The 25,659-nt window shown below is 37.1% G+C and overlaps 1 protein-coding gene across 2 annotated transcripts in view; it reads right to left on the reverse strand.

Annotated features, from left to right (window-relative positions):
- Positions 1-4,765: 4,765 nt before the first annotated feature.
- Positions 4,766-25,659, reverse strand: part of CRPPA (CDP-L-ribitol pyrophosphorylase A) — a 106,751-nt gene continuing 85,857 nt past the window's right edge. Inside the window, exon 10 of one of the 2 annotated variants that reach the window (XM_015617276.3) lies at positions 4,766-7,251. In XM_015617276.3, the coding sequence (XP_015472762.1) occupies positions 7,147-7,251 (105 nt within the window). In that variant the 3' untranslated portion in view covers positions 4,766-7,146. Of the gene's footprint in view, positions 7,252-24,296; positions 25,655-25,659 lie in introns of those variants that run through there. The other variant, XM_015617274.3, reaches the window with a different exon arrangement.

Consider the following 25,659-nt stretch of genomic DNA (forward strand, 5'->3'; position numbering starts at 1 on the left):
AAAGAAAAAAGAAAAAGACCTTGAGATTTTCACTAAAGTACAAAATAGCACTCAAAAAACCAACATGAATATTCATAATTTGAACACAGAATTGTTCAAATGCTCATTTTGTCTATGATTTAGAGTTTTCCAGAAAGCTGAAACAACTTGTAATCAGTGTGTCTTTTGAGAGGAATAAAAAATGTCTGAAAAAACTACTACCAAAAATTCAGCCTGAGGCAGATACATTTTGGCAGGAGCTGTCCCAGACGATAACAAATGCTTTGCCATCCTCCACCCACACAACCTGATTAGCATGAATCCCCATTTTTCCATTAGCCCACATGCTAAGGGTGTTTTCCAGCTGCCTCTTGAAAGTAGCTGCATCTTTGTTTTTCACTTTGTAGCTGACATCATGTCCAGAGTTTTTTCAACCCACCTCAACACCTTAGGTTATCACTGCTGAGAATCAGAGAAGATGGAAAGAAAAATATTGGCCCTTCCTTTGCCATCAGCAGTATTTGTTGGTAGTTAACTTGAGGAAGATTTTGAATAAAATATTGATGGACACCAGCAGAGGGTGCATTGCTGCCACTGAAATGACCACTCTTATACTGTAAGTAACCATAAGCAACCATGGTGCAGCAAAGCTTTGGACAAATCCTGCACATTCCAAGGCTGTGGAGCCGCCTACACAAAGGTGCACAATCGGAAGCAGGATTAAAAACCGAAGTCAATGAAACCAGTTCCTTTAAAGATTAAGGAAAAAGCAAACAACTAAGGAGAAGTAATGTGTAAATTCTGCTGTGCACTCAAGGCATTTTGCAGCTTTTCTTGAAATATCTGTCATAAAATTACTTCTTTGATCTGCTGTAAGCAGCCACTCCCAGAAGGGGTGAGAGACACCTCATTTCCTTCCTTCCTTCCTTTTTTTATCCTGACCTACCAGTCTGGAATGCAGTTCACCTCTGAGCATTTTCAGATTTATCATTTTCAGAGAGGTTTGCATGTCCCAACACACAACCAGGCTTAGTTTACTGCTCACAAAGACTTCACATGACAGCCAAAGAGAGGAGCCACATTCAGCGTCTGGCCCTGCGGCACATCACCCATATATATATGCCCTTGTCTGCCAAAGGGGCACAACAGTGTTACAACAACAAACACTCATCTTGCACTCAACATAGGCAGGATCTGAAACTGCAAAGTTAAGAAAGCAGTGCCCCATGGTTGAGTCACGGTTTAGGCAAATCTGTGATTCTATTGCAGCCCTACATGCCTCCAGCACATCCCTTTACAGCAGGAATCACAATGTACCTTCTTCCCCAAATGCATCCCACCTGGTGACTCTGCTGAGAGCTAGCCACTTTTTGCAGGGTTAGTTTCCAGACAGGTAACAGTTCTTCGGCTTCCTCGTCTGAATTTCTACATAACAGCACAACCCTAAATGCTAGCATACTGGAAAGAGGGACAAAATACAGTGTCCAAAAGAGGCCAAGTCTTTTTCTAGTTCTGCACAAAATCATCCTTTTAGGCTCATTGTGCTGTCATTGGATTCAGAGTGAGCACTCAAAGAGAGATTTTAAATTCTGAACTGCCCTTCAAAAGTGTCCCTATAACCCCACGTACTACAGGCCTGTGGGTGCTTAAGCTGGAGTCACAACTAAATTCCAAAACATAGTGGGCATTAATCAAGACCATAATGTTCCCTACCAAATGGCAAGGGAGTTGAGCACAGCATAAATACACACTTAGAATTGCAGCACAATAAAAATGATGATGATGATAATAGTAATAAGCCCCTAGCATAACCAGCATGGTTGTGTGAGTTAGCTGAAGATGGCCGGAGGGAGGAGATGCTGTGCATTCTTGAGTGCACTGCAAGGAAATTTCAGTCCCACTGATTTCAGTGGGGCTTCAGTGAGACCATATCTCTGCTGTGGAAAGGAACTGCTTAACACAGCATTGTGGGGTTCCTTGCTTTTTGTCTCTGAGCAACTCCTGGCAAAACCACTGGTTACTAAGTGAAAACATACTTTTTCCAGCCACCAGGACTGTAAGCCATACCTGCATTAGGCTTTTTTTTTCTGTCACTTTTTGTTGTTTCTGCCATTCTGATAGATTTGCAAATCTAGCTCCTTTACTAGGTGCTGACTTTACAAACCCTGGTTTGGCTACTGAAGCAGGGGGTCTGGCCTTGGGGCAGATTATTCCCTCTCAGTGGGATGGCTCTGCTTACAGCTTGACTCCAGCTAATAGGCGGCACTCAGTGTCAGCCCAGCAGCTGCCATGCAGGAGGTCTGTCCCTTCGGGCAGCTGCTGCTCATCTGCCAGCAGCTGGCAGCGGAAGTGACATCTGTTTTCAGTCCCAGCTGTGAGCAGCACGGAGGTGCCAAAGCCCAAACGCCTCAGTTCTCGATCCAGGAGCGAGGAAGGGTTTCTGATGCCAGACCACGGCCTGGTTTGCAAGAGAAGGGAGGGGAGGATCGTCTCTTTCTACGATGGTGGGCTAGGAGGAATGGAAAAAGAATGACAAATATGGAGAGGAAGAATAAGCAACAGAAGTAGGGGAAAGGATGGGGAACAAGCACAGGAGAAAACAGGAACAGCTGAAATGAAAAGGAAATACAAAATTTGAAGCGACCAGTCTGAGGCACAAAATCAAAAAGAAGGAGGCAGGTAATGAAAGAGATGTGGAAGTAACAAACCACTTACAAAAGGAGACAATTATCTAAAATGGCTGCTGAAGAGAGAAATGCCTTATTGAGCAGCCATCTGAAGTGCTACTGAACATGGAAAGCATTCCTGCTTGCAGCCCTTAGCCTATGGTGCCATTCTGAACTGCCCAGGTCTCCCCTGCAGGTTTTGCCATCTGGTGGAGCGCTGGTATATTCTCTCTTGCCTCCTTGCTTCTCTACATTATTTAAATTCACATCACTTTTTTCTTGTCCAAGTCTCTTGCTCTCTCATTTATCTTTGTAACTGTGTTATAATTCAGTGTTGTGGCATTTTCACTGAATTATAATTTTAGTTTCTGAGACAGGAATAGGTGCAGGATGAAGGACAAGAGCCATTTCAATCTAAATATTGAAAGTATATTTAAATTAACCTTGGAATAAATATATTAAGAAATGCTACTATGCTCCCCAGGTTGGTGTATGCAAGAGAAGTGACTTTATTCTGTCACAAAAAGTATTTTCACAGTTGGGACTGTTTCCTCAGTACAGGTGCTGAAATTTGTGTTTTTTAGATCGCTAAACTAATTGAATATTCCTGGAAGAAATAACGAAGGAAAATGTATATTTAACAAGTGCTTTACAGACCTGTCAATCAAAATCAACCTACACTGGGAAAAAATGCAGTGTCAGTGACTGCTTCTTTTCCTTGGTGCTTGCCAGAAGCTGAAGAAAAACTGAATTCTGGTAAACAACTGGGCTGGGAAATGGGCTGAGGGAGACAGATGTCATAAAAAATTACCAGTCTCAAGTTGAAAGTGCAGGACTGGGGCACAAAGATCTGAACCCATTTTCACATTTTGCCTTTGGTATATCACTGTAGGCATCCAGAACAGGGCATTAGTCATTGAACTGTGTGCCTTTACAAATTATTCAAAATCAGGTGCAAAACTGGACTGAATTAGGCAGGAATAATCTTGCCCCAGACTCCAGCCTACAGGAACACTGCTAACATAAGCCTTTCCCTGAACCCCCAAACCTTCCTCAACAGCAGTGAAGGGATTGTCTTCCACAGTGGTGGACGCTTGATAAAATAAAGTAGAATTTTTCAGATTCAATTTACAGATTAAGAGGAAGGAGATACAAAATGAAAAAACCAAAACCTTTTCATGTCTTAAAGTGAATGTGTTCTTCAGAAATAAAAGCCAAACAAAAAGCACTGAGAAATGACAAGTGTCCGAGGCAGGGAGAATAAAGCAACCCAAGTACAACCCTTCTCTGGTGGAATGACCTAGAGACAAGAAAAGTTCCTGTATCTTCAGAAATTGCCAAGCATTAATTGGAAACTTTATGCATTTGGAAGCTTCTCATTGGATGGCATCTAGAACAGCACTGTGGAGATGATGAGACTTTGGTGTCACACAGAAATACAAATTTGAATACACCAAAGGCTCCATGGCATCCAGAAAATTTTTGTTCTGCAGCCTACATTAGTTATGAAGATAAACTCAACCAAAGTTGACTCTATTACGCCACTGATTACAATAAGTAACAGCTCACCTTCTTTCTCTGCTTTCTGGTATTGTTTTGGGGTGTTGAGGCTTCTTGTTTATAATGCCACCATCTTACATCCTTTTCATTTCGTTCTTCTTCGTCAGAGGACCATCAGGTAATTTTTTTTTTAAGCTAAGTTGTCTGAAAAGCTAAAGAATAAAAAGACTAAATAGAAAATCTTCTACCTAACTGACTGACGACAAAGTAATACAGATTTCAGATTTTGCATTAAGTGGGTTAATTTCAGTATACAAATCTAATTCACTCAACTTTGCAGTTTTGAAAAGCATTTCTAGGGCCACATTCTGCATTCCCTTTTCTGATGAACACTACCCAAGGAATACTAATTAGAGTGCTTGACGAGTAAGGTAAGCAAGGCTGGCAGAGTCTGAGCTTCTATTTACTTTCTGTTATCTCTGTCCAAATGTTCAAAGCAATATGGGTGGTGACTGATTCACTAGTTAAATTCAAAACAGCATGTGTGTACAAAAGCTGCCAAGTTTCTCATGTATACTGCTATTTGTGAGAAGCTATGCACAGACAAAAAACAATCAGCCAGTTTCTTAATTTTATTTTATATCTTTATTCCCATTGTAAGTACTAACAATCACCCAAAAACCCATTTAAATTTGGTTTGGATACACAATAGCATTAATCACAGTCCAGTTTCTTTTTGGTTTTTTTTACTGCAGTTTTAGTATTTTGTGATCTGTTTTAGTAGTTCTGTTGTTTGTGTATTTGCTTCCAGCAAAATGGACTTTTCAGTGTTTGTAGATTATTTGAAAAGATTGCTAAAGATTAAAAACCCATAATGCAATGATTAACAGTACATTAATAAAACTTATTATCTTCCATTTAGGATTAGTACTAAGTATATTGGTTGACCCAAAACTTACTTTTTCATGTGCATTGTCTGTTCGCTTTTCAAAATAAATCCATAAACAACTATAATTTAATTTTTTTTAATTATAGCAGTTCTTGTGGTATCATTTTTAATTTGATTGAAATCCTCTTAGGAGAACGAGGTAAGTAAAACAACCCTAAAAAATAAAAGCACTGTTTATACAAAAGATGTTGCACACAAACTAATGTTAATGCGGTATCACAATATATAAATTAGAGTGGATAGAAAGCAGAAAGGATTTTCTAAATTCACCTTATTATTTGGGGAAAACATATCACAGATTGCATTTTAGTCTTCAAGCAAACAAGAATAACAAAATATTGTCAAAGAGACATCTTTCATCATGTCTTTTAAAAGCCTGTGGGACAAATTCCTTCATCAATTTTATTAATGTAAAAGCATATTCAGAAAACTTATTTGTGAGAGCTGTCCTGTTAAATTATGAATACCAGTAATAAATTCTTTAGTTCTTCATTTATTTGTGTGCTCTGCATATGAACAGACATGAATATATGTATGAATAAAATATGCCTATTGTATAGCCATGCACAGAGCTAATGTGAATACTTATGTTGTACAATGTCAGAAAAGGACAAATTATTAATCAAAGTAGAGATGAAAGAAGCAAAGAAGAAAGCAGATGATGCACAAGAACTTAGTTATGTTTGCATGACTTGGATGTGGAAAAAAATGTCTGCTTTGGATAGAGAACCGTCAGCTAACAACTCTTTATTTTATTGTGCAATGCAGGAAGTTTGGGACCAAGATCAGCTTCTAAAAGGGATTTAAACCAGAGATAATAAATAGTCATGTGAAGGGAAAGAGGAAAGGGACTAAGCAGGGAGTTTGTTATCCTAAGTTTTGTCTGAGCACCAGAGGGAGTGGAACATGGTGAGAGTAAGGGGAGGGATGCTGTTTTTAGAGGGAAATTTGCAGAACTGGCAGTGACAGACTGAATCAGGGACTCACTGGACACTTCTGGTGGGGATACTTCTCCAAGACCTCATTTCAGCCATATCAAGTATGTAAGACACTAACCTAGTCCCTTCACAAATGGCAGGAGAGATAAAATTCCTGTGTCTGATGCATAGGGAAAGACATGTTTTCAGGGACACTGCTTGTATTGCTCTTAGTGGTTGTGATACCTGGAGATACTCCACATAATAATCATTCACCATTTCATCTTCCTGTCCCAACAGTCCACCCCCTCTTGACCGTCAATGCAGCATATCTTTGAATTCATAATGTTTGCTCTCCTTACTGCTATTTACTACATACATCTGCTAACCTGCAAGAGATGAGAATTGTATTTTTATACATGAATTAACAGACTCTTCCTATTTCAGTGGAGCTACAGGAGCTCTGAATGATGGCACATGGGCACTGGAAGAAGTGTAGCACCAAGGAGGCTACAGCCAGAGCATACTGCATCTGGAAAACTGGGGGTTAGCACCTTGTTGCACCCATGTGTATCTTTTCTTTGATTGGAGGTTACCTTCATTCCATAGAGAATGGGTACCTGACATTTCCAACACTTCCTGCAATACGCGTTTCTCTTTATGTCAGGAAAGCTACGCTCTGTAAGGAAGTCTACATCCACTAATAGGTATTACAGCAGCAATTTTTAAATAATTTCACATAAAGTAGATGAGCTGTGCTTTAGGATTAATTTATCTGAAATAAAACATAAGTCATATAGTCACAGAGTACTACACACAGCCATGGTTAAAGACAATCCTGCATGAATGCTTTTGGTGTCCTTTGCGCACCTTTTTAAATGATCAGTACCTTAAAAAAACATTTCAGCATCATTTCTCACAGTATATACCCAGTGTATCTCAGAATTATTTTTATTTCCTTTTACTTCACACATAATATTAGACTTGTATTTTAAATATCAAAAATATGCTGTTAAAATATCTTAATAAATGGCATAAATCCAGAGTTTTCAACAAAGAATAAAATGGCTTAAGACCTTTGGTGAACAGATGATGAAAAACTAACATTTCCAAAAGCTACATATGATTTATGGTCTTATGCTACCAACAGCTGGCCAATCAGCTCCGGGTTTCTGTCCTTTATTAACGCCATGATAAGAGCAGCAGCAGAATTTACTGTCTCCTGAAGCAGCAAAGGGTCCTGGAACAAAAAGAAAAGGAAAAAAAGAGGGAGTAGAGTAAACAACATATTTATAAAAGTGGAAAAAAGTAAATATTTAAAATAAATTTTCTGTTGTGGAAAATTGCCATATGATTGCTGAAGAAACAAAGCTATTTATTAGAAGAAGAACTTCTAAAACTTTTATTTTAAGAAAGTGTAATTTCATAGTAATAACCATTTTCTCCAACCTCCTTGATGCAAAACTACTAGAATTCTATCCACTCAGAGGCCACCAAAAAACTTGATTCTGTCACTGGCTCCTAACTGAATTTTAAAATCGAAAAGGCAGTAAAAATTTTTGGGGTTGAAAACATGGAACAAAATACAGGATTTAATTGAGTAGCAGAGTTAAAGACTTGCAACTTTAAGCACCTACTGAATCCCATCTGTAGTCTACCAACTACTTAAATTCACAAAGGCATTTAAGCACTAAGATTTCAATGGATTTGGCTGACTTTTGTATCAAATAACTTCAAAAAGTAGTCTGGTTTTAATAGGCAAGTATAGAAACCAGCACAGGAAACAGCAATAAAATGAGATGTTGATTCTGTGCTTCTAATTGAGCACACCAGCTCACATTTGAAAGATTCTTTTGTCTAATTACCAAGTTTTCTAAATTGTATGGACTACAAAAGGTTGGCCTCTTGCTACCAGTAAGATTCCCATTTGTGCACTGGGAAAATAGCAAAAGGTGTAGTCAGGCACAGAGATATCCCTGGAGCTAGAAATAGGAGAGAACAATTTCTGAAAAGCAACAGAGAAAAAGAAAGGTCTACAAAACTCTAGAGTAGGGAAAATCTACAAAGAGAAATCAAGAGCTGTTCTCCATAGCCATGATGGATAAAACAATAGGTTTTATCTATCCATTTATTCCATTTATTCCATGATGGAAGCAATGGGTAAGGACTAGTATACAATGGAAGAGATTAGAGAACAGATCAAGGAAACTCATTGTGAGGGTCCTATAACATGTGACTCACATCCATGTAAAATGTGATACAGAAAGAGCTTCCTGCCTGGGGTAGGATGATGGAGTAGTTTGATTCCACATCTTTTTGCCTCTTTTTCTAAGATTCTGAAAGAAGGAAGAATTTGTAGAGAACACTTAAGAAATTGGACGAATGGACAAAGAAGAAACCATTTCCACAATTTATACAAAAACAGAATATCAAAACTTGCTCTTTAATAAATAAGGCAAATGCTGAAGGGACCTGCCAACTCAACCAGCACAGAGGGGAGCTGGAGATTACAAAGTTTCAGTTGAAGGACAAACTGAAAGGGAAAAGGTGAAAAGGTGTCCCTGTAATATTCTCAATGTGGAAACAGGTCCAGAGGAGAGTCACAAAAATCGATGACAGGGCTGAAGCACTTGTCCTATAAAGAAAGGCTAAAAGAGTTGGAGTTGTTCTGCTTGGAGAAGGGAAGGCGCTGGAAGGACCTTATTGCAGCCTTTCAGCACTTAAAAAGGGCCTACAAAAAGATGGGGTCAGACCTTTTAGTATGGTCTGTAGTGACAGGACAAGGGGTATGGTTTAAACTAAAATAGAGTCAGTTCAGACTAGATACAGAGAAGAAAGTTTTTATAGTAGGCAGGTAAAACAATAGAACAGGTTGCCCAGAGAGGTGGTGGATGCCCCATCCCTTGAAACATTCAAGGTCAGGTTGCACAGGGCTCTGAGCAACCTGACCTAGTTGAGGATGTTCCTGTTTACTGCAGGGGGGCTGGAGTAAGCAAATAACCTTTAAAGGACCTTCCAAACCAAACTATTCTATGATTCTATGATAATGCTCTTACTAACTTTGTTACTTATGTAAATGAAATTAAACATACCAGAGAGGTAACTGGATCGAATTAGAAATATCTAGTGTATAATTGATCAATCATTCTGGAAAAAATGTTTTTTCTATTTGCCTAGAATTTTGTCCTAACTATCATCAAATAAATAAATTAGAATTTGTACTCTTGCAAAAGATTACACTCCTCACAAATTCATGTTATATATGCCAGTATGCAGTAAAATTATTTGTTTGAGTTCTAAAAACCTGTGGTAGAATAAAAATGTTCATGATGTATGCCTTGCTGCTCACTGAGTAATACCTTCTCAGTTAAGCAAGTAGTGTGGAAGTCTACTGAGGTCCTGCTCCTTCAGAACCTTTTGTCATGGATGAAGGGTGCAAAGGCAAACTCAGAATTCACTTCTCTGGTTCAGCAGGGTGTTAGCTTCCTCATTTCCCATGGGTATTAACTGCTGGATAAAGTACAAGGAGAGCGGAAGTCATGCACACACCCACTCAGATGGCAAACACTGCAGTTGCTTTCAAAATCGAGCAACAGTTCTTGCTATTCAGCAATGCCAAATCTCCTTCTGCCCTTCATCACTTTTTGTTCAGTTTATCTCAAGAAGCACTTCGCAATTACAGACACTGTCTTCCAAATGGGCTTCCAGCCATATCTGAAGTTGGCTGGAGGTGTATAGTATTTTTTTTTTTCCATTTCACAGAAAGAAATAAAATACACCTGGCCAGGAATGCTCTTAATGTTTCTCCCAATAAATCTTTCCACATCCTCTGTTGGTTACTGGATTCGGTACACATTCCTTTGCAGCAATAAATTATTCAAGTTTCTGAACATAAAAGGAAGCAAGAGAAAGAAATTTAACTTTCACAGGAGAGATTGAAAGTGACACCATGAGATTCCTTTAGACTGAAAAAAGTATTTTCTAAAGCAAAATCTAAGGCTTTAGTTCTAATTTCCATGTTCTGAAGGAAAGACAGGCAAAGAATTATGAGTAATATTTGTCAGGCAGGCAATGTAGCAAAGTAATGTGTACAGAAACCTGCATGCAGAAGTGGTCTGAAAATCACTGAAACTGACTGGTGAATTGATATTGGTTCAAAAACAGAAACATAGTAAGTAAGCAGCACAAATCAGAACTGCAAGCTTTACAGTTACTTCACTTCTAATAGTCCAATTATTAATACTATCTTTGTAACTCTTCAGGAAACCTATTGCCCCCTGTGTAGGATTGGTCATTGTAAGTCTGTTTTTTGGAAATAAACAGAAGTGTTTTTCTTTAAGGGAACATATATCATCTCATTTAGGACAGCAAATGTAATAGAAAATATTTTCTTATTCTAAGTACAGTTCCAGTTGATGGTTTAACTACTGCATGAAGTATATACACTGAGGATTTCAATAAGGCAGTCCTTTAAAGCATTTGTCATAGGGGTTTACTAATTATAGATTTGTGCTGATGGTCCTTCCCAGTAACATTATTCCATTCTAATCTCAGGGTCACCCATTCACTGAAGGGTGTCCAGCACCTGGGCCCAGGAGCCAGACTCTGAGTGCAGGAGAAATCATTGCCACAAAGGTCAAGTATCTGCTGACTTTAACTTGCTTTACTCTCAGAGCCACAGTCTTACTGGAATACTGGACTCCTCCAGGAATTTCAATTTGTCTATCCTGTACCTTTCTGAGAATCAAGACTCACTCTTATGATAGGAATCATTATTGTAGTATCTGATGGTGACTGCCTGGGCATAATTTAAAACTTTTGCTCATAATTTCTGGTCATTATCACAACCACTCCCCATCCCAAAAAACTAACACAAGCAAACAAAAACAGAAAAAAATTCAGCAACTGAAAGGCAACACATTGCTCAAAGTGTAGGCGTAACAATGACTGATCCAACAGCAAAATTATATCTTAGGTACTCTTTCACTCTTCCAAATCCTGCCAGGACTTTATTGTAGGCCATTACTCTGCCTGCAAACAGATACTTTCAATGTGATTTGAACACCAGAAGTTTTTCTAAAGAATATTAAAAAGAAATAAAGTTACAGGATTCAGCAACAACCCAGGAAAGGAAAAAAATCCTGTGTGTCTTTATTAATTTAAACAAGCAAGTGAACACTTCAAGTCCTCTGACTATACCCTTAAAACACCAATGGTTTTGACACTGCAGTGTTATTTCTGGCAACAATGCTGATTACAGCTGATAGTGCCTACAGGGAAGCTTCAATAAGGATGCCAGGAAAAACTTAATCTACCACACCTAACTCCATTGCACATACAGGCCTCCAAACTTCTTTTCTATTGAATAGCATAGCACTAAATCTTTCAAAAATCTCATTATTAGTTGCAGGAAGTCAAATAATCAAGCAGAACCATGTCTTCACTTGTTTAATTGCCCAACGTGTTTGCCTATATTGTAACCATGATAAAACCCAGGATGTCAGAATAGCAGGATCAATACAAATCCTCATGCAGCCACAAGAGCTCTCACACGTTACTGCCCACCCACTGCTCAGCACTGCAAATTCCAGGCACAGAACATCCTTTGGCACGCCAGTCGGTGAGTGCACAGCCCTGCACACACTGGACTGATCAAACAGGAATAGTTATTTTCCTCATTAACAAAATTCTTAAAAAAGACTGTGACCTTTAGAGAAGTCTTGGAGGCAGCAATGACTTTAATGGATTAATAACTGAAGTTCCACATGATCAACTGGTGTGCCATGAACTCCCCCCAAACCATTGTGATATTCACTGTCTATTCATTTCACCCAGTTGATTTAAATGATTCTCCTGTAAAAAGAAAAACCAACCCCCCCAAACATTTCCTGGCTATTAATAAATAGAATTTTTTATTATTTGAACAGATTATTAACTACATTTATAAACTAAAACAAAAAGTTTTACCACTTTATATTACTTTGGAAAAAAAAGTATTCAGAAACACTGCCAATGTTATAAACCATAAATCCACATAACAGCACTTTGATTCCAAAATAAAATATCTACTTTCTCTATTATTAAATAGTAAAAATATTCCAACGCAACCATATTGTGTGATGGCTATAACTCATACTTGGAATTTATTTGATGTAGACTTTCTGACTGTAGGGGTTCTCTGGTCAGCGGACTAAGACTGGGAATGGCTACAGGGACAGGGTTAATGTTGTGTTTGGAATATGTAATCTGATATTTTACAAATGTGCATTTATTTAAGAAACTGTGAGGATATCTGAATATTTAGTAACATTTCCCTTAAGATTCATTTCCTTGCTTCAATCTGTTTAGGATTTATTTTTTTCCCCAACTGGAATTTCACATATATGCATTTCAATTTACATATGTAGCAGTACAGTTTAAGAATACTTTGAAAAACACACCTACCCTTTTCAGCTCAAAAAAAAAGAAAGCCTCTGCAGGTATTACCTCTGTCTTGTACTGCCAAAAGAATAAAACTGCTGCGTTCCATTATTTGCACTCTGTTTTGCTGTAACATTATTTGACATTCCATTAAATAAAGTTTTTTAAAATTAATAGAATTGTATAGTCCTGATAATATGGCTGACAGAAAGCCTGAAAACGGGATTTAAAGACACTGCTAAACTTAGGCAATATCAGTATTAACACAGTTGTTTGTTCCAGGGACAAAAAGAGGGCCGGAGCATGTGCTGGCACGCGGGCATGCTCCTGCCCTTGCTGTTCCATTGTAAGCCTGCTCCCTGGCACAGTTCTGGCTCCTGACAGCTAACATGTTTCCAGACAATGGCTGGGCACAGTTCAGGGGACAGCACAGGCCAAGGAATGCTCCCAAGAGACAGGCTGAATGAGGCCACCCTCTTTTGGGAAGCAAGAATGTAGCCATATGGAGATGAGGCATGCTGTGCCTTTTAGCCCTAGGACAAGAGAACCATCGCTGGCCTTTTTTACTTACCAGTATGGATACAGCCTACATACCACTGGGAAGTGACACTTGAGCCTTTTTGTCCCTACCAGATACATCAAGAATACATACAACCACAATTAAATAGTGCCCCCCAGACTGAGACATAAATTCCATCTTGCTACCACATAAGCACAACAGTCATTAAAAAAAAAAAAACTAACTACTCTGTAGACACCTTTCCCACTAAAACAGAGAAGAAGAGAGTGATGAACCACACTAGAAGACAGTAACTGTGCTGTACTGCACATTCTTGCCAGCTTAGGGATTGGTGCCAACAGAAGGAACCCATGCCCACTGCTCCCTTTCACACTGGGGATATGGGTGTGCACCAGGTACACCAGGAGACATGGGCAGAAATAAAAAGTGCTGAAACAGTCTTTGCTCTGGGAAGCATCTTGCAAAAGACTGTTGGCAGTACAAGAGGAGCTGCCGCTAATTTAAAACTTCACGGAATGCTGCAACTTATACTAAGGCTATACCAGATCCCTCCAAAACTTGCCTGACATCACATGCTGAGTGTTTTATTTGCTCTCTCTCAGAGAAACTGAGTGGAGAATCTAGCCTCAAAAACCTCAAGACTTGACATTTTCTTCTTCAATTAATACTTTTAATTGAAACAGTTGTTCTGAAGAGGGACTGAGGTTCTTCCACTACGAGAAATCAATGATCTAACACGGTTTGTTGTTTAATCACACCATGAGGAATTCATCAGTAGATTCACAAAGAAACATTTTTTCCCTCTCAAGATATGTACTGGCATGCATCTACATATTAAAGCAACATCAATTTCTGTAACAGTAAAAAATAATCTGAGGTATCCTTTCTTCTTAAAATTCTTCCATATCAAATTTTTAATCCATGTGCCAAAGGATCTATTGATAAGTGTCATCTCATACACGATTTCAATGTAACAATTTATCTTAATAAGAAGATAGCTATGCAGATCATCCTAAAAGATAAGAAAAGTATTTCTCTGAATATTTTTAGGTTTTCTTTTAAATAATACATAAGTAATTAAAGTAGCACTTCAGTTCAGATAGGTAGCTGGGTTCAAAATTACTAGAGCAGGTTCATAATTGAACCTCTGTACACACAACCTTCCTTTCTGAACTAAGAAAGTGCAATCAATTTTTCATTAGTGGGTACTCCTCAAAATATAAATAATTTTGAAATCTAGATACTGAGGATGCAATGAGGATTCAAAAAAAGTGACGTGGCATTGGAAGAACTAAGTTGTCTCTGTGCTAATGTAGTTTAGCAGACCACTTAGTGAACTCTCATAGATCTGAGTTAATTCCCTGCAGTTAAATGGTCATGCATTCACGCTAATCAAGCCAAACCCGGATAAATTGTGCATAAATACATGAAACTCTACACTTTAGAGTTATAGTATATAACTATAGTATAGTGTATACTATATACAGTACTACATGTACTATAACTGTCTCTCGTACTTTTGATCAGCCATGCTTCTTATAGCTTATACAAAGAAAATGGAGAGCCACCAACATTTAAAATGTTAATCTATTGAGAACAAACAAATATTTTAAATCTTCTGGAGTCTGTGAGGATTAAGTCTCTAGTGGTTTTGCTCTTATCTTTTCATGTAAGATTCACAGATTTGAACCTGAAGGTAAACTTCGTTCTTTTGTTACAAAAAGTCCAACAAAACAGCACAAACAAACAAAAACTCATATAGAATTTCTTTCTCTAGTATGATAAGAATAGACAGATTCACCCTAAATCAGCAGGTTTAAAACAGCTCCACTATCTACTTGTTCTACAGCATGTAGGTAACCACGGTTCATTCTCCAAATCTTTTTTTTCCCCTGTAAAAAACACTGTTTGCGTGACCATGCTGAATGATCAATAAAAATTCCTGGACCAAAAAAAATTCTCTGAAGAGTTTGTTATGAAGAACACTTTCAAGTGCATTCAATCACTGCAGCTTAGGCAAGAGTTTTCATTCAGCACTTAACCACTATCTGATTGAAGCTCTTTGCAACAGTGAGTGTGCCAGCAGTGACAGCACAATGCCTGTGAATCATCTTGCCCTCTAAGTTGCCCCAAAAGCTACCTAATGCTTGAGCTAAAAGCCAGTTCTGCCACCTGTATGGGACTGGTACAAAAGTACTGGCAGAAATAGGTCATTTAACAGATGTTGTTGCCTGCAAAACTTTATTACACGTTTGAGGTTTCTTAGAGGTTGTCTCTTAATACAGCATATTACCAAATAATTCTATAGTATTAAATATATTCATGATAATATATGTTACTGTGCTACCTACACATATATGAGGTGCCACTCTGGTACAAAACACCATCAGGGTTTTTTAAGGGGAAGGAAAAAATGTTTCTTGTCATCAGTACAGGAAAGCTGAAATTCTTCAGAGGCACAGGAACCTTGTTTTCTGTTCTGACAAACCTGCACTCTGCAACCTGCTGAAAATCTAAGATTTTTCTGAAGTTGACTGAAGCTGTAGCAAGTCATTTGTCTGCTTTTAGAAAGCTGGGGATCAATCTAGCACTAACAAATTCAAGTGGAAGTGGGATTTAAGCCTTCCACACAGCAACAGCATATAGAATCACAGAATAACCTCAGCTGAAAGGGACCGACAGGGATCATTGAAGTCCCAACTCCTGGATCTGCACAGAACAGCCCCAAAAATCACCCCATGTGCCTGAGAATATTTTCCAAACACTTCTTCAACTCTGCCAGACTTGGTGCTATGACCACTTCCCTGAGGAGCCTGTTCCAAGTGCCCAACCACCCTAAGGGTGAAGAACCTTTTCCTGATATCCCCTGACACATCTTCATGCCATTTCCTTGGGTCCTGTCACCAGTCACCAGAAAGAAGAGATCAGTGCCTGCCTCTGCACTTCCCCTCAGGAAGAAGTTTCAACAGCATTCATCTCAGTGTGTTTGTGTGGTGGGTGCTCTGGTGTCTCTTCCACTGTGAGAGTCTATCAATACTTCAATGGGCTGCAGCATTAAGTTTTGCAACTAGCCAGGTTGCAAATACAGAGCAGACTCACCAAACACACAGAGAGAAAAAATGGGTTAAGAGGTACTGGCCTCCTGCAAAACATAACACCCTGATAATGTAAAGCATTTACAAACTGCTGCACTTCTCCAGGCACCAAGCAAAGACAAGTAGCTATGGCTCTGTATGACTGCATTTGACACGTGGGGCTAGTAGCAGAGAAAAAGCAATTCTGCACAGTTCAGCTGATTTTCTCCTATTATAAACAGAGAAATGCAGCACTTTCAAGCCCTGTTTCACTTGATGACTGTTGTTCTAGCCCTAGCTGGCAATAAGAAGGAAAGCAAAAATGAGTTTGTAGAGAAGACAGAGAGAAGTGATAGGGGAGCAAGTCAGAAGGGGGAAAAAGAAAAAACAGAGTTTAAATACACATCTCAACCCCGAAATTAAAAAAAAAAAAAAAAGCCACTGCTACAGGTCAGGCGAGATTATATTAATGTCAGAGGCTCTGTCTGATAGGTAAACTGTGTCATATACTGCAGGTGAAATAAATAATTTTAAAAAATCTTCAAGAAAGCACAGAGGACATTTCTACCCAGTAAGATCTGGGTTCATCTGTGTAACTGTATTACAAAAGAAAAAAAATAAATTCCTAAATTTCCAAAACCTACCTAATGGGGACAGAGGAAACAACACAGGGCTTCTTCAATAAACTTATAGCACAAGCTAAAAGTTCATAATTATGGTCTATATAACACCGTATATTTCAATATTAGAGGTTTTCCCTTTCTATACTATATTGCATTGACAACATAGACTGGTTGTGTCACTTTTCAAGAAAAAACAAGCACAGTAGTTCACAAACATATAAGTTGATAATATGTAGTACAAGACATGAAATGCTTTCACTATCACAAGTTACAGAACTTTGCATACAAATGTGCTGCAACAGTTTCATATACTTTGTGACATACAATTTGTGATTGTGACTATCAGTGTTGTATAAAAAGACTGGACAACTTTTAATTAGTGACTAACAAAATTGTAAGGTTTTTGGAAAGAATGAGTGATGCATTTGAATCTCCTGGGGGAAGCTAAAAATCAGTGCAGAGGAAATGTGAGCAATTTTTGTTCCTTTCTTCAAGTCTAAAGCATATTTTTCTTCCCTTCTATAAGTGCTAACTTTATATGTAGTATTAGGCATAATAGACATCCAGATCTCCAAAATAAGAATAGGCATGTGTTCATTTGTTAAAATGGACACATGCCAATATTCAGTCATTAAAATCTTCATTATACTACTCCTACAGACTGTGAATAATCTGAAATACAGGCACACAGCTATAGTAATGAATTGATTGGAAATATTCCTTTTGATTACAGATAATCTATTTGAGATGGTTCAGAGGAAAAAAAAAATTTGGTCTTCTAAAAAACAAACAAAAAAAAAACCAAAAAAAATAAAAATAAAAATCTCCTTTGGAGAAAGAAGTAAATGGAACCCAAGAGATACTGAGGGACAAAGTATGCATAGACATGTGCTGGGCTATTGTTCACATCGAGCCTTGTGGCTTCCAAACTTTCAGGATGATAAAATCAGTTCAGTGGGGTAAAGGCTGCATTCCAATCTTGGTTACAGAAATACAAACCAAAGTAATGACAGTATTATGAGCCTGGTTACTCTGCAGTTGCAGAGACTGAATTTCAACTTTAAACTGTATTTTGCTACAGGAGATCTAATACGCAATTGGTTTTAAACTGTTCTCTCAAAATTTCAAAAGCAGCTTTAAAGTGACTCAAATGTCAGTGTTTTGGGCAGTGAGACAGTGAGAGGGAGTGGCTGTTCAGAAGCTCATTGTTAGTCATTTGATATCACAGATTTCCCTAATTTGATACTTTTAATTGAATCTAGTGAGTTGCATGCAAAGTGGCTCTCAAGTTGCATCATTTCATCCATCCTGTGAGGAGGGACTGATTGCAGAATAAATCATAAAAACTGTAAGTTACACACTGAAATATGAAAACATCTTTGAATCACACCTGAATGTCCATCCTACAGCTTTCATCTTATCACTCAGATTCTACTTCTCTGACTGCATGTCTGTGATGTTAAGGCACAGTTTATGTCCATCTCTGTTTTTCCTTTCTATAACTGAGGCTCTACACCCTACTGGAATGCAAACATATAAATTACTTGCAATTCAATACTTTTATGCAAGCTAGTTTACATTTAACAAAATGCAAACCAAAGAAAAAAAAAAAAAAAAAAACCTCAAACAAAAAAACCCCAAAAATGAAAAAAAACCAACACAGACTGATAAAAAAGCATCAAGAAATGAGACAAAAGGTTACAAGGACATGAGGTGACATCTCTCCTTGGAGAGTAAGAGGAGAGGAGTCAGCAGGGGTAAAACAAGTTACAACAGAATTTAGTAATAAGATTTATTCCCTTTGTCTCTCACATCAATATTAGGTTTTAACACATCAATTTTGCAGTAATTCTGATTGTTCTCAACATTCTTTTGCACAAAACACAAACTTGTTCCAGCTCCAAAGCAGCCTTCACACAGTGAATTTAAAAAGCACAAAAGGAATTTAAATTTCTTGCAAGCATGAGTAACACCATGAGCCAAAGTACCTCTAAGCACAGGTATGCTCAAATACACTCAAAACTGCTGCAAATGGAGAAAGTGCATTTGCACTCTATTGTTTTCCTTCAAGTATTTTGCCTACATTATGTTTACCTACTCACTTAAGACTGAACAGCTTATCTGACCAGCTCTCTAGGACACGAACTGAATTAAGTTCATGAAGGCACATTCATGAACTCAAAAGGCACAAGGAAATAATAATTCCTGAAAATGTTGATCCAAACTCTCAGTTTCTCTATTCTTTATTCCTTTTTCATCCTTTGTCCGTAGTCTAAAGCCAGTGCAAATAGAGTGTCTGTCCTTAAAGTTTTCAGCTAAGCAATTGTGAGAGCATATGAATTTTGAATAATTAATCACAAAGGAAGGATGAGTCTTAAAATCTGGTGTGAACAGAGGTTCAGAAAGCAGCAGTGAACACTCTGCATTTAATACAACAGATGGGGCAGGAAAATAGAAAAAGACACTAGGGAACCACTGTGGTAAAGTGCTCTGTTTTCACTGAGTAGCCAAGAGGAATGGCAAACACCCGACACTGTATCTTCCCATGGAAGTGTGGATGCAAGTAAGGCCGTTTGCTTCTACAGCTCCCTGAGAGGAGGTTGTAGCCAAGCAGGGATCACACTCTTCTTCCAGACAACCAGTGAGAGGACAAAGAGGAAATGGCCTCAAGTTGCATCTGGGAAAGTTCAGGTTGAATATTAGGAAACATTTTTTTCACTGAAAAATGGTTAAACATTGGAACAGGCTACCCAAGTGGAACTCTACCCTAGTGGTAGAGCTACCATCCCTAGAAGTGTTCAAAAATTTAGTAGATGTGGCACTTTGCAATATGATTAAGGGGGGCATGGTGGCATTCTACCAAAGGTTGGACTTGATGATTTTGGAGGTCTTTTCCAAGCTTTTCCAAGTGATGGCTGCTCTGAGTCTCACCCCCACCTGATCATCTGTTAAATCAAATAGAGGAATCTCTCCTGCCACTAGCTACTGATTAAACCATGGCATAGCTGGACGGTAAATAGCCAGTTTCCAAAAAAAACCCCTTGACTGAAGCCCAGTGATAGGAAGGCAGAAAAGAGCACATAACCTTCCTTGCAGCAAAACACTGCAAACAGATAAAGCAGTTAGTAGCATTCCTCAGGGTTCACCAATAAATCCTTATCCTTAAACTCAAATTGTATAATCCTTATAGTTGTAAGGGGACAGATGTGTTTGCTTTTAGATTCTAGTTTTCTCTTAGGCTATGAGGGTCCAGATACACCACAAAGATAGAACTCACAGATGTTCTTTTACATAAAAATCAGGGTTTGCCAAGACAGACTTCTCTCTCTTTCTGCCAACAAGTATCAGTCCAAATCATGTAACACAATAGCCTGACTATATACAAACAAAAGCACTCAAAATGAAAATATATCCAAGTGATAAAATTCTTGTAAAATAACCAAAAATTGTGCATTTAGAAGAAAGGCTATTTTAAAGCTTTAAAAAGAAACAGAATTAAATAGAATTTTAAAAAATAATAAAAAAGTGTGAGTCCTGCTTTAGCAGATGGATTAATTTTACTCTATAGTTAAGATATTTTATTAGAAATAAGGCATATGAAATATTTTGTTAGCTATGAACACATCTGGTTTTTATGAGATTAGCGTTCAGTGTTAAGCCTGTTCTTCAGGTATGTTGTATCTTGAGTTGCATAACAGAAGAGACTATGTTTTACAGCTTTTAACACTTAAAATTAAACTGTTATACCAAAAGTTTCCTTTCAAAAATTCTAATATCATCTTGCGCCTACTTGCAACTTAAAATATTTCTGTGACTGGTTGCACAGCTAAGTTTGGTTCTCCCTAGTACCTTCTGTACTAGGCATTTAGGAAACTATATATGGAAGTTTCCAAGGGCATGATGAAACATGATGTGTAAAAGTTTATCACATCACACAGTCCTCACTTTAAAATTTGGGTCATCCAAAGCTAATTGAAATCCATGGACTGAACAAGTGATCAATGTTATTTTCACAGTGATGGATGACATTAGTATTTTTCATAAGCAAATGGACTGCCATTTTTCCAAAACAGTAAGGTAGAAGAGGTGATACTGTAGACTCTCTTGTAGACTGCCTGCATGGAAGTGGTTTTGATTTTCACCTTTCCCTATAAAAATGGAATATTCATCTAAATTACTGTTGCAAATATTTAGAAGTGATGTAAGAATCATGATAATCATGAGGTTTGTATAATTAATTTGCAACATGTCTAAAGTATTTTAAAATATGCTAATTTTGAACAATATTTAAAACAAACTGAAGAGTAATTTAGAGGGTTTAACAAAATTGTTGGATTATTCTCTGAATATAACAGTCAAAAGTGAAAGCAAACAGAACACTAAGTTGCCTCCACTCTCACAGCAAAAAAATTGACAGCATCTAACGATTAGAGATGCTGAGGAATTTTAAATTGATTTTCAAAAGTCAATTTTCTTTTTTTTTTTTAAATAGAAACGGTATAATAATAACAACATTTATGTTTAAGGGAAATGTAGTAGCTTAATTTTGTGGAGTTCTGGTCTTGGTATTCACAGCTATCAAGGAAATAATACTCACTAAAAGGTCTTTTAGCCAAGTGAGAGCACTGGATGGCACAGATATGAATCCCAGCACTCACCATGTGAGCTCAGTTTTGAGAGCTTGCAAAGCTATTTATGTCATAGATTTGTTTGGTAAAAAAGGAAAGCAATGTAGCTCTGCTTAAGACTTATCCAGAATTAAAAACCTATGTTCTGCTATTCAAATAATTTAGGTGTTAGCTTTAACTAGAAAGCACAACTTTTACTTTTTCTCTGACTTTGACTCACTTTTATTTTTTTTCCTTCCAGCTTAAGTATTTGCTTCCAAATTCACAGCTGCATTTAGAAGTGCATGTATCTTTTTACATGGGCACTGATTTCACATTGTTCATCTCCTCAGCCTGTATTGATTAGACAAATGTGTGGTTTGGCTTTTCATGGACATGCTTTGAAAGTTTCCCCTGGACAAAAGAAGTAATCTCTGACTCCATTTCCACTAAATCCTCTCTTGATACAATATCTCTTTTGTCTTCAACAAAATGTATTCCCTTGTGCCTGCTCTTGGCCTCAGCTTTTACCCTGCATGTTCTGCTTCCATAAATCTGCTGCCTATTCAGTCAGCAGAATTATGTCTGCAGCAGAACAGACATGCCACAGCCTCTTCTCTTGACTCTCCCAGTTCTCAGTCACAATGTCCCCCTCACAATAACTACTGAGATTATCTTTCCATTACTTACTAGACCTTACCTGCTAAAAACTTTTGCATTAACTTTTGCTGCTTAACACCCTTTTATATGCTTAAAATGAGATTCCATTCTCCCAGTCAAACAAATATAACAGCAATACTTTCCTTTTAAGGTCCTTAGGAAAACACAGGCTGTCTTGTGCTTGAGGTTGTCTGTGAATTTGTTCCAGTTCAAAGATGGGACTTAAAAATCCTTTCTAAGTTATTGCATTTTGATTATTTCCCACTGGTTTCTGCATACCCTTTCCTATAACCAGATCAGACACTAGCAGAAAGGATTTCCTGAATTGTTTAGCCTAATCTTCACCTGAAAAAATATTCTTGTGTCCATGCCTCAGTGATTCACTCTTCTTGTAGCACTGATGGTTCAGCACATATTTTTACAGTATATAAACTAGACAGTATTATAGAAACATGCAGTAGAAGAAAACTTCCTGTCTTCCATTTCCCTGAAATTTTCGATTTTTTTTCAAATATTTGCATTCTTACCAATATCCTGGACAATATAAGCAATGAATTCAAAAATCTACACTTCCAAGACACAGGTTTTGCTTTTATAGAGAGAGTCATTAAGTCAAAAAATCACTACTGAAATATTTTATAGTTGCAATGCATAAATATGCCAAGAGTATTATTCTTATTGAGAGTAAACTGTCTGACATATTCTTCCTTTTAATATTTTCAATGTATTTTTACAGGATTCTAATACTAGGATGGAAATTTGAAGTGTCAATTTTAATTTTTGCATATTTCTTTATGACCAATCTGAAAGATTAATGAAGATACACTAGAATTAATTTGTTCAAGCAAACTCACAAATAAAAAAATAGTGTTGTACAAAATGATAATAAATATCAATTAGGGGGATTACAATTTTGCAATGACATTTAAAATAATTAATCAGGACATCTCTAAGCATCAACCTAAATATCAGAAAGAACATACTTTAAAATTCAGAGCTATTTATAAAATAAACTGTAATTATGCTAAAAATCATCTTTTCCAAAACATTTCTTGATTCATTCCACCTTATTAGGATGCACTCAGGGAAGTAGATTGTAAAGGCATTGTATATGAATCCTTGTTTCTGCAACAGTGACTCCACCATCTCTCTGGGCAACTTATTCCAGTGTCTGACCACTCTTTCAGTGAAACATTTTCTTTTCTAATATCTAAATATGTGGCAACCACATTCATATCCTGCAGTCAGTAAACACCAGGAGCTCTAAAGCCAAATCAGTCAGTAGAAGCAGTCCTTTACTGTGCTTAATCAATAATGTTCTGAGAAAGCAGCCATGGACCCAAGACAATTCTATGGGTCCCTGTGTTGGCCACTGTGATGTTATATTCTGCTTTGACTTTGGTATGTGCTTAAAGGAACCAATACTGTATTTACACAATAGATAATACATAAACTGTAATAAGTTATGACAAGCATTGTATTTCAAAACAATTATAATTTGCCTCTAGTAGATTTATAAGGCATGGGACTAAATACCTATTGAGTTTTACCACCCAAGAAGTACTGTTTTGGACTGAAATGCCTGGATTATATTACTGATATAAAATGGAAAATAAACTTCAAAATAAGGAAAACAAGCAATAGACTGATTTGTGAATGATGTCATTGCACACCAGCTCCAGGACATTAATTTTATCAAGAAGACTGAAGCTATTTATAACAGCAAATGCTATCAGTTACTCTGCAATTTCTTACAGTGTTTGGCAGAGAAATACAGCTCAAATGAAAAGAACTAGAAAAGTCTCATAAGCAGCATTACAAAGCAGAACTATAGCACAATTGTGAGACTCTGCCTGCACCCACTGTTTACAGGTCATGCACTAATATGATGTTATTTGATAACTTATAATCCTAAAAAAAGGTTTTTTTAAAGTTCATATATATATATATAATAGTGCTATTCTATATATATATCTGAATTTTAAAAAATCTTTTTTTCAGATTCTAAGTTATGAAATCAAGTTAAGTTAAACAGTCAAAATTCAAGAAGCTTAGCTTCTTGTATTCAAAAGACAGTCCATGAATCCTTGTATTTAAGTCGTGTAATTCAAACTGCTGTGTCACTTGCAATTGTACTTAAGGTTTGTAACTTGGGGAATCTTCTGAAGTTTATTTTGGAATCAGTTCCTCCTCTTGAAAGAATTGCAAAAACATAAAAAGCACCACAAATCATCAGAACAGGTTAGTTACAATAGCCACTGCCCAGGTTTCCAGTCCCATCTTATGTAGAGAGACACACCCAAGACCCAAATCAACAGATCATCAAGACTAGATTTCATTTATTTTATTGGATGAAAGTTCCAGCAGAGGCTGTTGGCAATAACAAACTCATTCGGCCTTACAGTGGGTAGATATGTACTTTCTGATACCACACACAACAAACACCATGTACTTCAGGTGAAATAACTGAGGATGGCTTCTGGCCAGCGTGTTGTGATGTTCTGGTGGCTTCCCAAGAACAGTAGCTTTCTCAGAAAGACGTGACTATTTCTGATACGAATTGTTCATTTGTCACAAATATATCCACAGTGTACTTAATCTAGGATTCTAAATCTTACTGGTTTTAATACAAATCATTATTGGCAAGTATCTGTACCTCAGATATAGTTTAAATTAGTCTTGATAAAACATGTAAAATTCATACCTTTGTTTTTACTATAAAAAATTTCAACTCCACCTTCAAATGCCAGCTGTCAGAAGGAGAAATGAGCATGAACAACATGTTCACCCAAAGTACCTTTTGCTCACCACTTCCGCTACCTGTCTATTGTTTTCTCTCTTTGGCAATTCTGCTTTTCAGCTGTGGCTTCAGATATCACATGGAAAGTAAAGAATGAAAACCAGAAGGAGAAATACTATTGTGAAATTTAAATGAGAAAACTATAGAATTCGATTGCATAAATAAAAGTAGGAATCAGATTCCAAAGGAAATATAAAAAAGTGAAAAATATGGTTTGTATATGAGTCAGAGGTACTTTTCCATGTTTTATTTAATGTGAAAGGATCTGAAAGTAACAGTGAACTACAGAATTCTGGGGTACATCTATTAACTGACTGAATGACAGCAAAATTTACCAGTAAGGATAATATAATGTGTTATAGGTTAATATATAATGAATCGAGAAGAATAAGAAGAATAAAGTCAACTCTGGAATACAGATGAACTTTATTTCATAGGAAGTCTTTTCTTAATTTTTATTCCAGGCCCAAAACCAGAATAGTTAGCAATAGCTTAGGAAGAAGGCAAACAACTAAACAGTTAAAGGATTAACACAGAGCTGATACAACTCGCAGATAATCCCTAACAAACAGTACATAATAATTTGATCAAACATATATGGAAAATTCTTTAAAATAAAGTGCTTTTAAAATATCCTTCTGTACAACATAAACAGCTCTGAGTACTTATAGGGATGGAAGAGAGATGTAGCTACAAAAACTTCCTTTAAAATTCAAAAACCAAATTGATGCAATCCACAAGAAAGAATTACAAAACTAGGCAATGGTAGTACAGCTCTTAACATAGTTAGCAAAATTCAGTGCTACATCAGATGACAGAATCCAAAAATATATCAAAATTAAACACGGGTTCATAGAAAAACTTCATGATTTTCAATTGATCTTGGACAGAAAAAGGGTGTGTGAGTTCAGAAGTATAACTTTCAAAATCCAAGGATACCTGCA

Source organism: Parus major, chromosome 2 (assembly GCF_001522545.3).
Source record: "Parus major isolate Abel chromosome 2, Parus_major1.1, whole genome shotgun sequence".
Lineage (NCBI taxonomy): Eukaryota > Metazoa > Chordata > Aves > Passeriformes > Paridae > Parus > Parus major.